This window comes from Anser cygnoides, chromosome 2 (genome assembly GCF_040182565.1).
Source record: "Anser cygnoides isolate HZ-2024a breed goose chromosome 2, Taihu_goose_T2T_genome, whole genome shotgun sequence".
In the NCBI taxonomy this organism is placed as follows: Eukaryota; Metazoa; Chordata; class Aves; order Anseriformes; family Anatidae; genus Anser; species Anser cygnoides.
The window spans coordinates 67,784,457-67,799,445 of NC_089874.1; the positions used below are offsets into that span (position 1 = coordinate 67,784,457).

A 14,989-nucleotide genomic window follows, 5' to 3' on the forward strand; every position below is an offset into this window, starting at 1 on the left:
GTGTTCATTCCAGGAGCTTCTTCCACAATCCCACTTTGTGGTTTGTTCTTTGAATCACTGGAACGTGACAACTTCACCTATTGACTCTGAGCAGTGAGTTGTGAAGAGTAAACAAAGTCCCGAGATTACTTATTGTTTGCATTTTGTTCACATCTCTTCATTTCCCATGGCATCTATTGTTGAAAGAATTACCTTTTTGTGACAGTGATTAGTAGCAGTTATGCAGCAATGTGAGATCGCAGTAAACATGACTTGGTTCTGGGGGCAAAACTAGGGATGGTTTACCTTTGTGAGATCTGCAGTTAAAGCCCCCTAGCAGAATGCTCCACATCTCTCTGGAAAGGGCTGAGACTGTGAGAGAAGAGGTGAGGGGTAACAACACCATATTTCTGTAGTTATTTATAAACTGTATTATAGTGACCCTTAGAGCTCTCTTTCAGGTCAGGGTTAAAATGTGCAAACCACTCAAGCAAACATCTTCTGAATGACAGTCACAACCCTCAAAGACTTGCAATCTAAACTGTGGTTCTCCAATGAACTCAGGACCCTGCCAAGCGTTTAAGCAGGAAATCAATCACATTCATTTGAAGGTAAGAGAGAATTACTTTGCTGCTTTTTTTGTTTGTTTTAATGGAATATTATCTTCCCAAAGGACCACCAATGTTCTGGTTCCACTGTCAACCTCAACCAGAAGATGCCAGTGGGAGAATTACCAGGCATGAACATAATGAGCAATTTCAGGTTTTGCTCTCATTCCGCATGGCTCTTGTGATGACAGTAACTAGAAGTTTCCAAGTGGGCACGAGCCATTCCACTATCAAGTCTAACTAGAAAGTGGTAACACAGAGGTTATCTTCTAACAGCATCCTCATTATCCTGGAAAGTCTGAGACACTGAAAGGGAAACAAGGCAAACTTTGGGGGTGTCAGGTCATATCCTAGGTCATATCCTACCTATCAGGCCTTTAAAATTTTTAATTTCTGCCACCCCGAACCTTGTTTGTACAGTCTAAGATGCCAATTAAACTTTTATTGGTGGTTTCTCGCTGTATGTTCTTCCTTCATAATGGCTCTGAAGAAAATCTGTAAATCAGCCCCAAGCAGAGCTTAAGAACTCTTCATCTTGACCTTGCTAGTGTGTTTGATGCAAAATGTCAGCAAGAAAGACTGAAGAAAGATTAATAAGTGTAGTTCTTTTGTGGAAGAAGCAGTGTAAATGTACCTGACAGCTGCCTATTACTGCATTTAAGAACTCCTAGAATGCTTAAAAGGGTGCTGTCAAAATATTTTCCAGAGTATTGTTATCCATTATTTGCATTCTAAACAGAACTTGTTTGTAGACAAAATTTATTCTTCGTGAGGCACACAGTAACTTTGTTATTTAAGAATTTCTTCTAATAGACGGTTCTTTAAAAATAAAACAAGCATGAGTCAACAACACAAGTAACGAGAGACTTGCCTTCCTTAGAACAAATTGCTCAACCATGTACGCTGAAAAAAGCTAAACCTTCCAATTTTTATTTATTTATTTATTTAAAGATTTAGCACTATTTAAGTACAACATCTCAAAAAACATATGAGGAAGCACACTAGAAAAGGCAATATGAGTTTAAGTAAAAGGAGGCACACTAATATGGAACCAGTAACTGAATTTAGTTGCAGTACTATCAGCAAGTCAGCAATCTGTATTTCCCACATGAGACATTATCGACTAAGCTTTGAACACCAATATGAATGTTAGCAAAATCTCCCAATGATATCAAGAGAGATAGATTTAACTCTATTGCTTTTGGCCATAGGGGTTTCTGCATATCTTCTCAACTCCCCCTGTAATTCTGCAACTAATTCTTCCTCTTACATAGAGTTTCTCATCTTATTGCTCTTTCCCCCATTGACAGCTTTGTATTTTAGCAAAACACTCAGTAAGCACAGAAACATCCACTTGTGACCTCGAAGAGCAAGTTTTCATCACTCAACATCAGCAGGAATGCATGTCTTTTCCTGAAGCCGTGGCATGCTTCCTCTAGAGTGAATGCACGCCCCATGGGTCCTGATTCCCAGCCTGATGGCCAGAAAGTTTTGTAGATGGCAGACTGCAAGATTAGAGTAGTAACAATTGCTCTCACCTCCCCAAAGTAGGTGAGTCTAGACAGCCTCTGAGCAATTCTGGAGAATTAGTGCCCCATGGAAATCCTCTGTTTTTGCCAGCTAAGAGGAGAAGCATGGCAATGAGCATACCCCAGGCACAGCAGAGGACAAAGAAGAGTGTGAAATCACACTGTACACCAAGGCTCTCCTCAGCAAGCTTTATGGCTATAACAGATGAGTTAACAAAAGCTATGTGATCCACTAAATAGACAGTGACACTTGCTGCCATACTATAGGTCCAAGAGTCACACTCAACAATTTGCAGAGGCGCACCAATTACTTAGGAATGCCAAATTCAGTGCAAATCAGCACACAGTCTAGTAAATCCTGATCACATCCATGCAGCCCTAAGGTGGTTAAAGAAACAAAAAGTGACTACTTTGCTCTTTTCCACATTTGACTCTGGAGTTATGTTGTGTTTTATGTGTGTCACAAATGTTACCCTCAGCATATTCCACTGCACAAGATTTAACGGCATCTTTGTAGCCATATCAATCTAAGAAGTTGCCAGTGTTTTTATGGAAGCTGTAATTTTCTTTTAAACTTCACTATTTCTGTCATTATTTCACACCACCAACTAACCTAGGTGGGAGAAAGGGAAGTGGAGCACTGCTCCTCCATCAGTTAGATGATCAGCAATGGTGAAAAATGTCTTTACGCTGTCCACGGACACCTGTTCACTAGAAGCATATTTTTATAACAGAAAATACCAGCAGATTTTTAAGGGAAAATACGCAGCTATGATCTTGAATTAACCTGTTTTAGGTGTTTAAAAAAAATTTCTATCAGAACTATTTGTTATACCCTTTGCATTTAAAAAATAGCAAAACGCAATCCTGTCACAATAAACATTTCATATGCAGATTTAAATCCGGGAACTAATTTCCATGAAAAGTGATAAATCCTTATGAAGAGGTTTCTTAATGGAATTACTTAAGATCTTTTTAGCAGCCTGATCCAGCATAACTAAAATAAATAAGAGCATATATTACACGTCAGGCACATTACATTCTCCAAAATATGAACAAACTCAATCACCAAAGCAAATCCTCCATAAATGATCAGTATATATCAGGCATAGGTTAAGTACCTTGGTTAAGCTGTTCTTCCACTTGCTTGAATAGACCAGTACATCAGACCTGGGATGAGTAGTTCTTGCTTGAGTGTATAGCGGTTTTTCAACTTTCTGTTTTGAGTTGAGGAGAGAAAGAGCTACCTTTGTTGACAAACCAAGTGGATTAGGATTGTTGGGACTAATGGTCCATGTAGAGTAGGCTGAAATTTTCTGATCGTTTTGCAGCAGATGTAACGGTTTCCTCTTCAGGAGAAAACACCAGGTAAAGCTCGTTGAGGTCTTGAGGCTTGGAAATGACAATCTCTGCATTTCTCCTGTATTCACTGCAGCCAGCATGGTTAGAGGCTTTGCTTGACTCTGGCTATTGATTTGCTTGCTCTCATGACTGCTACTTGGGGATCTTTCTTGACTGCTGCCTACAGCCTTTAAAAGAGAATTCTGATTACTCACTGGAGGCAGTTCAGATGGTTTTCTAACTGCAAACGCTGGTGATGCTGAAGGCTTCATGTCTTCAGATTCTGGTGACTCCCTCAGGGTTTCTGAAACCCCAGTTTCAGATGAATGACGGTCAGGCAACAGCATGTCTGAAATACTAGCTTTGCTGCTTTTTTCATTCTGTGCAACACCATCAGGATCTAGGAGGTGATTTTCAAGAGGCTCTGTGGTGCAAACCTGTCTCACCAAGATTGGTTTCTTTTGCTTATTAGCCAGGTCATTAGATCGAACGCTCAGTGAATGTAATGGTCTGGCATCGGTCATGCAAGCAGCTCCACTCTCATCTTTAACACGTTTTTGTTGTTTTTCCATGGCAATATCTAAACTGTTGGCTGGAGAAAGCATTCGTTTACTTGAAGGTGTAGCTTCTTGTTGAGGGAAGAGTCCACTAACTGGCACTTTCTGAATAATATTCAAAGAGCTTGACGAAGAAGAATTTCTGGTTCCACTTTCTGGTACTGAATTTTCAAACTCAAATGAATTTGGCAAAGTCCTCTGATGATCTTTGTGAGATTTTGGCAGCTGAGTTTTGCCTTCAAGCGTTGGCACTCTCACAGCATTTGTTTTGCAAATAGATTGGTTTACCTGATCCTGAGTCACTAAAATTTGAGGAAGGGGTGTAACGGTTGCAAAGCCATAGGATGGGATGCTACTGTAAATACGGACAGGAACTACAAAAGGAGGAATCTGATGTATCTGACTGCTGCAGTTATTAGGGACAATTTGTTTTAGAGGAGGCACAGAATAAGGATTAGACATATTGTCAGACAGTTTAGCCTGCAGCTCAAAGGAGGACGCATTCTGGTCCACTCCAGCTTGACTTGGGACAGTCTGACTTGATAGACTATTTTTTAGCAATTTAGAAGAGTATGGCTGACCTATATGTAATGTTTTAACTTGGAGTTGATACTTCGGAGCAAAACAATCCTTTTGTTCATCAGGGTGACAAGAAAGTGTGTATGAATTCACTTGTTCCCCTTGGGTTGATGTTTTAGTAGAAGTCTGGGAAGGCTGATGCATTGAAGATTGCTGTCTTTGATTATTCAAAACATGATCTAGAGGCTGCTGAACTGAAGACAGGTTAATGGGATTAGAATTTTGAATTGCTGAGTGAGGCCTGGAGTGAGTTTGAGAATGCTGAGTACTTAAAGGAAACTCCGCTGAGGATTTGCTAGAGGTCTGCAGCCTGTGAAATGGCACATCTGTAGTATGAACTGTCTGAAATGAAGAAGTCAATTTAACTGGATGATTTTCTGGAGCAATATTTAAAGATATTTGTCTTACAAATGGTCCCCTCCTTCTTTCTAGCAGAGGCACGTGTCCAGTAACTCCATTTCCAGACGACAGTTTTGGAGCAGCTATCTCTACGAGTGAGGCAGGTTTCGATGGAGATATGCTTCCACAGTCAAAAGACTTACTCCTGCAGTCTACAACCTCCATCGAGGGCTGCGTGCAGCTGATCTGCTCTGACGCAGCACGCCTCATTTCCCTGTAATGTGGGCCAGGCATGCCCAGCACATGAGAGCCAGTGGGAATCATAAGGAATTCTGACGACTTACTAATAAGTTCTGCTTTAGAAGGATTGTCCACCTTTGAAATCTCATCTTTATCGAGAGACACCGAGAAACTGGAGGCATGAGACAAACTACTCTCTCGACTTAGACTTCTGGAAAGAGTGGAGTCAATGCTCGATTCAGCAGATGAGTGCTCCATTTCGGCCAAGCGAATTCTTTTCTTCTTTGGTGGAAGTTTTTCTGTTGGCAATTTTGACAGTGTTTCACTGCGCTGTGGCCAATTAAATCTTTCTGTCTTTTCCTGATCGCTGCACTGGTTTTCTTGTTCCCTGTCTGGTTCTTCTGTGACCAGTATTTCAGGAACCTGGATGTTATGCTGGCGAACGAGTCTTGATGTCTGAAGTGGTGTGTTCCTCTCATTAGAAACTATTTGGCTTCCCTGAACTTCCCCTCTAGGTGCTTCTAATGACAGTGACTGATGATGCTGGGAAGTATTCAGACGATAGTGTCTATCCTCTTGGACTGCAACTGCATTCAAAGAGTGGTGTTTTGCAACCTTGTTGGGCTCTTGAGATGAAACTGGTGATACTCTTTCAAATGACTCCGATTTCTCAAATGAGCTATTTCTGCTCAGTGAATTGGTATGCTGTATTACTGAAATACCAGTCCCTTGTCTTTTCAACTCCACCTTTTCTTGCATAACTGAACTTGTCTCCTTTTCAATGAGCGGAGACATCTTTGGTTCTGTTGTCAGATCTGTGCCTCGAGCCACAAGCTGAATTTGTGAACTTCGAAGTAGAAGGTTGCTTGGCTGTTGCAAACCTACCACTGTTGCACTGAGTTTTGACTGACTGGAAGAAATTGCTGGCTTACTTTGGCATTCTGCATTCTTTGATGGTGTGCTTGTGTCGTTTTGTTGTGGGTCATCATCATCTCCAACACTTTTCATTTTCCTTCTTTTCCTTATTTGTGGAGTCTGTTCCCAGATGCCAGTTGAAGTAGTGACTCTGTAGTGCAGAATTTGAGGTTGTATACTATTTGGAACAGTTTTATGTTCAGGCTCTCGGATTGCAGCTTTAGTTTTAGGTCCATGCAACTCTGAACAGTAAAATTTCTTGTGGTTTTCAAAGTTTTCCAGTTTCCTATACCTGTTTCTGCAGGTTTCACACTCAAACATTGTTCCTCGCACCTGAGGGGACTTCTTATTTTTTTCTAAATTTGATCCCTGTGCCAGGGACTTGTTCCTTAGCAATAAAGATTCATTTGATAAATTACATCCCAGATAACTTTCTTCTGCAGGTCGCACTGATCCAAGAACTTGGCTTTCACCGGTAGAAGAATCTTCTATTGCTGCCTGTCTAACAAGGGTCCGAGGATGTCCACCTTGGTTCAGTGGAGCAGCAGGCCCTGATACAAAAACATCATCGTATAAAGAACCGATTTTATCATCAAATGACTGACTTCCTCTAAGTGGATGAGAAGGAGGTATTACATTTGGAGGTACTGCTGAATAACTGGTAGTAGGCATGGAATTACTTCGTGTTATAGGCAAACAGTCAAGGGATGGTACAGAGAGAAGAAAAACTTGCTTTGATTTCTCAGTGGGTGTGAAAGGAGACTTTGGTATATCAGAGCTTGAACTAGTTCTTCTTCCCATAGGCTTTAAATCAAACTGGAAAGAATCCTTAAATATGTAGGATTTTGGTGAATCTATGCTTCCTCTTCTCGAAAGAGATGTTCTTCTTGGTTTCACGCTATCTAACTGTTTGTCATCCACAACAGCTTCATTATCAGAAATTAACTTTGAGATACGCTCCTCAAGGGTTTTTGTTGCCATGGGAGGTCGCATTTGGCCAGAGAGAATCAAATTTTTCTCGGTACAAACTGTTTGTACCACTGATGCTACCATTCCACTTGCTCTTGGTACACAGGGCAAATTTTTATTTGAATCTTTTTCAGAGGGCAATAATCCTCTTACGAAAGGAGCTGGTGGGCTCATTGTTTGATCAGCACTTTCAGAACGAGAGAAATAACCAGAATCAGTACTACCTAAACTTCTAGGGCTCAGAAGGCATTTTCCTTGCTGTTCCTGGGAACAATCGGTTGCCTGTTGTCTCTGAAGCTGAGCATGCACAGCTCCTACTGCAGATCCCAGCTGCTCCTCTAATAGGCCCAGTTCTGTTTTCTGATTTTGTTTTATGTCATTTTCCTTTAATGAGGCCGTATGTGTTAAATTTGACTGAAGATTTGTCACTTTAAAATCTCCTTTTCTCTGTGCTGCAGCAAGCTCTGGTGCTAGATCTGTTACTTTGGGGCTATCGGCCCTTAACGGAGAAACATTTACAGCGTGAACCACTACTTTTGGTAAAGCTGCCCTTACTTGTGGTTCTGTATTGTGTAATGAATCACCTGGGATGCAATCTGGGTTACTTAGTGGAACAGGGCTTCCCTTCCATACAGCTTCTGCACTTGAAATTACTTTCACTATTTGTGCAGGTTCCAGTTCTTGATCATCTTGTCTTTCATCAGCAGTGCCTTCATCTTCACTTTCACCACTTTCTTCCACATCTGAATGAATGCTAAGTGCTTTGTCTGAGTCATGAGATAAGAAGAGACCACCAGCATCTGGCTGTAGGACAAGTCCAAGTTTGACAGCATGTGCATGGGATTTTTTGTGCTTGTACAAATTACTTTTAGTTTTAAATGAAAACCCACATGTAATGCAAGGATACGGTCGCTCTCCAGTATGGGATCGGATGTGCTTTTGGAGAACACTGGGCTTGGCACAGGCCCGATTGCAATACTCACAGACGTACTTCCCCAGCTTTTTAGGTTTCTGGTCTTTCAAGAGGTTACATATTTGTTCTACGCCATGGTTTACAACTGATGCTATCTGGGCTGAATTATACATGGGACCTATAGACAAGTGTGTTGAACTAGGTGTGTTAACTGACAAAGGTGAAGATGAACTAGCTACTAACTGATTTTGAGGAAAACCCTGAGTTACAGTGGAAGATGAGGTGTGAACACCAGAGGAAGTTACTGCTATGCTGTATGTCTGCTGGAGCTTGGCATTTTCTTGACTCTGCTGTTGCACCACGGAACCTGTGAAATTTGGACACATAACAACCTGGTGATTTTGATGGCTGGTTTCAGTAACAAGGTCTTGTGAACGAGAAACCGACTGGACCTGTGTTTGTCCACTCTTGGCAGCTGTTGCTACATGCACGTTGTTCAATGTACATGGGAAATAGCGAGGTCCAGCTGTAAACTCATGCTGAGACAAAGCAGACTGATTTTGGACGCTCATTGTATTGGACGTGAGACTTGGAGAGGTGCTTACAATTTTATTATTTGGTCTCAGTTTCTCTATCTGCTCCCCATAATGGGGGCACTCTTGTGCTAAGATGTTCAGTTCAGGCTCCATAGCTTTTAACAAGACATCGAATGCAGTACGTGTACATGGGGATGACGTACTACCATCAACAAAAGTAATACATTCATTACTGTCAGTCTTTGTTTTACTTGGTAAGGAGTTGGAGAGAGACTTCTTCTCTGGTGAGCTCAACTGGCTCGCATCAGAATCCTCTACTGCCTGCTTACTCAAGTCTAGGGACTGATGTGTCGATGAAGGCTTTGTCTGCATCGGTATCTCAGATTTGGTTGTTTCAGCACTTATCTCACTACTAAGCACTCCCCCGTTTTGTCTGGTACATTGACTTCCATTTTGCACAGGTACGTGGTCCTGTGCTGTGGCATTTTCTGAGGCATCTGGAAGAACTTTTAGTGGTGGAAGGTCTACATTTTGTTTAACCTTGGATTCTGTGGGGTTTCTCAAAGGCGATTTTGGTATTTTTTTTAGATGGTTTTCAGTCACAATCTTTTTTCTTTTCACACCCTTAATTGTATCTGGGTTTCCTCTAGTACTAGCATCTGTGATTTCTGTTAAAACACAAAGAGGGTAAGAAAGAATATTAGAACTGGATAACGCAGTATATTTTTATTTATAGCATTCTATTGTCTCTAAGCTTCAGCTGTAAGAGTAGTTCACACAGTGAGCACTGGTGCAACAGGACTGTCCAACTCTCCCACCTCCAGTATTTTTTGAATAGCAAATGTATCTTAGCAAAGATCCAGTTTGTTCCCATCTAGCAAAAATAATGCTTTCTAACTGATGCACTAAGACATTACAAAAGTAATTCATTATAGGAAAAGTTTCAAAGAAAGTGTAAGAAAAGAAAGGCTACTGAAAGAATATTTTAGTATTTATAGCAACTCTTTTTTAGATAAAGTAAAAAGAAATCTCTCTTTTGCACTTGTTCCAAAATTCAAATCATTACAGCAGGAAAATGAAGAACCAAGACACAAATCCATTTTCATGTTGCGTTGTCACCTTTTCTGTCTATATGTTACACTAGTCAAGGAATGAAGATGACTTCCGCACGGTTATATTTGTAAGTAGATTTATCATGGAAATGGCACAACCCACCCACACCATCTGTCAAATACTGTATTTGGGAGCTACAGTTACTGAACTTTAATAGCGTTTCAGATAAGCAACTACTGCAGAGGAATAAAATCAGTCACACTTAAATTATTCTTCTATTAGTGCGTCATGAAACAAAATAAATTTGAATTACTTCATTACTAGCTACACTTGTTGCTGGTTTTAAGCAGGTATGCATGGGGACCTTCAGAAGCATAGTGAAGAGCAAACAATTTTGAATATTATTCAGCAGAATAACTTTGTAGTGAGTACTTATATTTGTAAACAGTCCAAACTTCTCTAACAAAACATACAGACAGACTGAATTTCAGTGTTGATACTTACAAACTTTTTTTTTTACATATACCTTTGTTTACCTCAACAGTGTCATATTTACTCTGCCAATTAACTATTTTAAACGTACTTCCTAACATACAAACAGTCAATCATAGCCTAACTGGTAGTGACTTCAGAGGAAGCCAAACATTAAGTGGGTGTAAATCCAATTTCTCAAACTTTACAACTGTTTGGCTGTTAGCCAAAACCGTATTTTGTCTGATTGCCAACATTCAACACAAAGGAAAGATCTGATGTGACAAGAAGTCTGATGCCTCTAAAAAGGTTCAGCTGCACACACATTTTGGGAAGCAGTGCTGAGAAACTCCACGTAGTATGGTTACCTAAATATAGAGGTACTCAGGAACAGAGGTTTATGTGCACTCCTAGGTAAGAAAAGACTAATTAGGACAGCATATACACAGACAAAACTCTCACAGTCAGCTTCACAAGGAGATAGATGGAGAAAGCTCAGGCTTCCCAGTACTGATCAACTCCTACAGCCCTTTCAGCGGCATAAGGAGAATCCTCTCACAGAAACACCAGATGCTTTCTGCACTGTGGTGAGAGGAATGCCAACACATCGTCTGCATCTGATGAGAAATACTGGTGCTGATGAGTCCAGGGTGAAATTCCTGCTCCATTTAAAGGAAAGCGAGGCAACACCTAATGCTCATCTGGAAGAAGAGAACACAAAGTGACCAGTGGGAAAAGACGGGCAAGAAGATGACATGTCTGCCCGGTGCCAGAGCACAACCCAACTGAGCTGTGCGCTAAGGCAAGAGCTCAGGTACTTGGAAGTTCAAAAGCCTGTTTTCAATTCATTGCCAACTTTATTTACACATACATTCACAGAGGGCGAAAGGCTATTGAGAAGATTTCCTTGCAAACTGAAAGGTTAAAGATCAGACGTTGTACACAGTGTATTGCACATGTGGAAGTGCCGCAGAACCAGACCTATTGCTCTCCCAGCCCTACCTGAAGAAATTTAAGTATGAAGAGTAAGACTCTGCCTTGTTGCATTCTGTCATCTCATAACAGAGAGACTAGAATCCCTCTCCAGAAACAAGGGCTCTGAAATCCTAGCTGTGGGGAGCTTGTGCTCATCTTATGCACCCAGAAAGAAATTTCTGTAGTAACTGTCCACTTAACCATTAAATGAACTTTGCATTTATTGCTTTATTACCCAAACCTATTCATATTAGCCTACATTTAGCATATTCAAAGCAAAGTTGCCTTCCATCATTATGTTCTATACTTTCCATTGCTTCCCAATTAAATCAGTGTCTCACACTAATATTATTAGTGGCAGTTTCTTTAAAATTCACGGCCTACTGCAACTTTTTTCAATGACAACTAAACTCCATTTTACACCAACCAAAGAGAAAATAACAAGGTAATTATATAAAAGGGTGTTTTTAGCCATGGTTTGGTGATCTCTCAAAACCATGGTCACATTAATTGAGTGTAAGTAATTTGGTTCCTTTTATGAACATACTGCAGCTTTTATCCTATCACATTCACGCCTCCACACCTATCACACTGTCAGTGTTTGTACTGGAGCACTGGGGGAAGTGCTGGGCAGATCACACGCAGCTAGGAAGATAATAGTGCCATGAAGCGCAAACATCCAAGGAGACAAACATACACAGAAAGACGAAGGTGTTTGATACTGCAGTAATTGAACAACCAAATGATGTGCTTCTCCCTGATGCCTCCGAACATTAGGTAACAACCATTCCAAGGCTTCATCAACCCAGTGAGGAGCAACAGGCACACTCAAACTGCACCACACTGGAGATTGGAAACCAGCACAGCTGAAAGATGTGATGTGGCTTGAGGAACTCCTGAAAACGCTAAAAGGTATATCTTTAATCTACAGACTAAGCAATTAAAAACATGAATTCATTACAAAAGTAAGATCAGAATTTTAGAGAATCTATTTACAGCTTTACTTTAAAAAATATCATTCGACACATGCCAAACCATAAAAATTGTTTGAAAATGAAAGAAAAAAATAGAAAAAAGGCAAGTTATGCATTACATCCTATACAAAAATAGTCATTTACTTTGGTCTTCACAACCACTAATTATGCTGCATCTACACCTATAAAATTCCAGGCTACGGAAATCATGAGAACCAGTTTCTTATTTCTACTTCTGACTCTATGCTTTTTGCAATTCCAGAAATGGAATCTCAGGTTTTCTTCACTATACCTGTGTATAAAATCTTGCAAAACACACTTTCTTTTGATGACTTTACAAGGCTTAACCATAGTATAAGTGCTGTGCTGTATTTCACTCCTTGACAGTTTAGAAATACTTATTGTTAATGGAAATACCTCAGGTTTTCTAGCAATCAAATTTCTAACATATTTTGGGGAACAAGAGGAAACCCTGACAACTTCTTTTCACTTATTTTTAGTTTTTTGTTCCTTTTGTATAAGTCTTCTTTTTGTATTGCCAAATTATGTTGAAGATATTCCATTACATGGTTGTTAACCTACAGCTAGATATTTGCACAGAGATCGGCTGTATCAATATTTCTAGTGGCAATAACAAAACCGGCGGAAAGCGTGGGTACCATAATTGTTAACATTCCTGTTAACAGGAATGGAGACACAAACCTTCAGGAGGGTGATACCTTGTCAGGGCTGCACACCCATACCAACATGCTGAAGCTTGGGAACATAAAACAACCTGACATGAAAAAAAGAAGTTGATTTCCTTGTCTTCCTCTCTCTGCCACTCCACACTTTTCTTGCCTCCCTGTGCAGTCACAAAGCCCTTCTCCCTGTTCAGATGGTGACACTGATGCAGCAATTCCTTTCTCTTGGGTGAATTGGTACTTTTGTTGGCAAGTGCTGTCATTTCCAACAGAGGGCTAAAACGCATCTTTTCCATAAACTGTATGACATCAAATAGGATTAGGTTACCCAGTCCAAGAGGACAGGTAACAATGCTGCTGTGCACAATGACTCACTTTTCAGGTACCAGAGCATCTCTTTCTTGCTTTGGTCTGCTTTCCTATCAGGACTTTCTGTTTAATTCCTTTGCTTCGATAGGAATTCTGCGCTCAAAACATGCCATGTTTCTAAACATGGTTTTGTTCAACCACAATTTCTCTACTGCACTTTGCTCTACGCACAGGAAATAGAGCAAAAGAACACAAGTGTGATGGTGTCAATAGTAATCTAGTGAGGTAACTCATGCAGCAAATAAAGAAGAGGTATAAGCAATTTTTTTTCTTTAGCATTTGCTGGTGAACTAGACAGTGTCTTGACAAAATGATCTCAATGGTTTTGTTTAAGTAACTTTCAGAACTGCCTGTCTCAAAGCCTGTGTTATCATAACACCCACTCCCTTTCTCTCCCTTCCAACAGAGCTACATGCTTGTATTTTTAAAAAAGGAAAAGAACTGAAGTAAAGCACCAAGCTCCCTTCCTTCTCAGTGTGACCCTGTGAAACATTTAGCCAGCAACCACTATCTGCCCTACAGCCCAATGAACTTTCATCCTCTTTCATGCTCAGTTTATACTGCAGAATTTTTAAAATCACTGCATACAAAGACCAGATTTTCAAAGGAAAGTGCCTCACCTTTGGATCCTAAACCTGTACTTCAGCTCCCAGGAAACTGCAAGCAAAATCAAACTTCTAAGTGTTCAAACATTAAGTCTTAAACATACAGCTAAAATGTTACTGACAATTAATTAACAACAGTAGTTGTTCAAAGACAGACAACTCTTCAAAAGAGAGAGACCATTACAAAGAATTTTACTCTGATTAAAAGCTAAGCTTTCTGGTGCCTTAAAATATTCAAAATATTCTTATATTTGACATCTGATGCTTATTTAATTTTGATTTCACTGAAACTATTGCAAAGCAGTCATAAATCACCCTACTGGGTCTTTTTCCATGAATAAGTAACAGAACATGATTATGAGATAAAGACATAAGTCTAACTAGCAAGTGTAAGGACACCAGAACTTACATTAAACGCAACAGGGCATAACTAAGTTGTCATTTTTTATTATTATTGTATTACATCTTTAGCTTCATACTGTCTCCTACGTGCTAAGTAGTGCCATAAACATTTTCCTAAAATTATAGTTTTTCCAAAGTGTATAAAAATCATGATCACATAAACTGTGCATATATAAAAATGTTCTCAGTTAACAGAAAAAGCTGAACAAGACTAAGCCACGTGCCATGCTTAATTTTAAGTACAAATTGAGAGGATTTTAAAGTCAATCACCAACAGCTTTAATAGATGTATTTTGGGTGCCTAACTTCAGACTTCTCAAGATGGTACAGTACAGGCCAGGATGCGAGTCAAGGAATTTGGAGCACTCCAAGTAAGCTGTTTCATTAGCATAATTTTGCCTTATTAACTAAAGTAGCGAATGTCCTGCAAACACAAGCTCCAAGGAAGGTGCAGCTATGCTATTATATGTTACCAGCAATCATTTCAGTAGTCCCATTAACTTCAATGACAGTATTTACTTTTGCAAAGTAAAATTAAATTTTAGTGCTCTCCACCATCACAGACTGATAAGCCTATACAATCAGTGCATCCAAAGTTCATATATTAAATATAATTTCAAAGAAATTGTATATTGATATAAACTCCAAGAAATCTGGTGCCTCTACCACTAGGTAAGTTTCCCCAGATTTAAAAACAAGTATTTCAGGAGATTATTCAGGTGGGAAGGGACCTCCAAAGGTCTCTAATCCAGCCTCCTGCTCACAACAGGGTTAGTTAAAGGAAGCAACCAGGTTGCTTAAGGCTTCATGTGGTGAGGTCCTGGAAACCTACAAAGGTAGTGTTGGCACAGCCTCCGTGAGCAACATCCTACACTGCTTGACTGTCCTCGTGGGGAAGAAGCCAGTCTAATAGTACAAGAAATACTCATGTTGTTGGCTACCAAAGTAAGCA

General features: G+C 40.0%; 1 protein-coding gene across 4 annotated transcripts in view; it reads right to left on the reverse strand.

Annotated features, from left to right (window-relative positions):
- The window catches only part of HIVEP1 (HIVEP zinc finger 1), a 122,101-nt gene that overhangs the window by 27,916 nt on the left and 79,196 nt on the right, over window positions 1–14,989 (reverse strand). For all 4 annotated transcript variants that reach the window (XM_066992310.1, XM_066992309.1, XM_066992311.1 and 1 more), the window contains exon 4: window positions 3,238–9,173. In XM_066992310.1, the coding sequence (XP_066848411.1) occupies window positions 3,238–9,173 (5,936 nt within the window). The remainder of the gene's footprint in view (window positions 1–3,237; window positions 9,174–14,989) is intronic.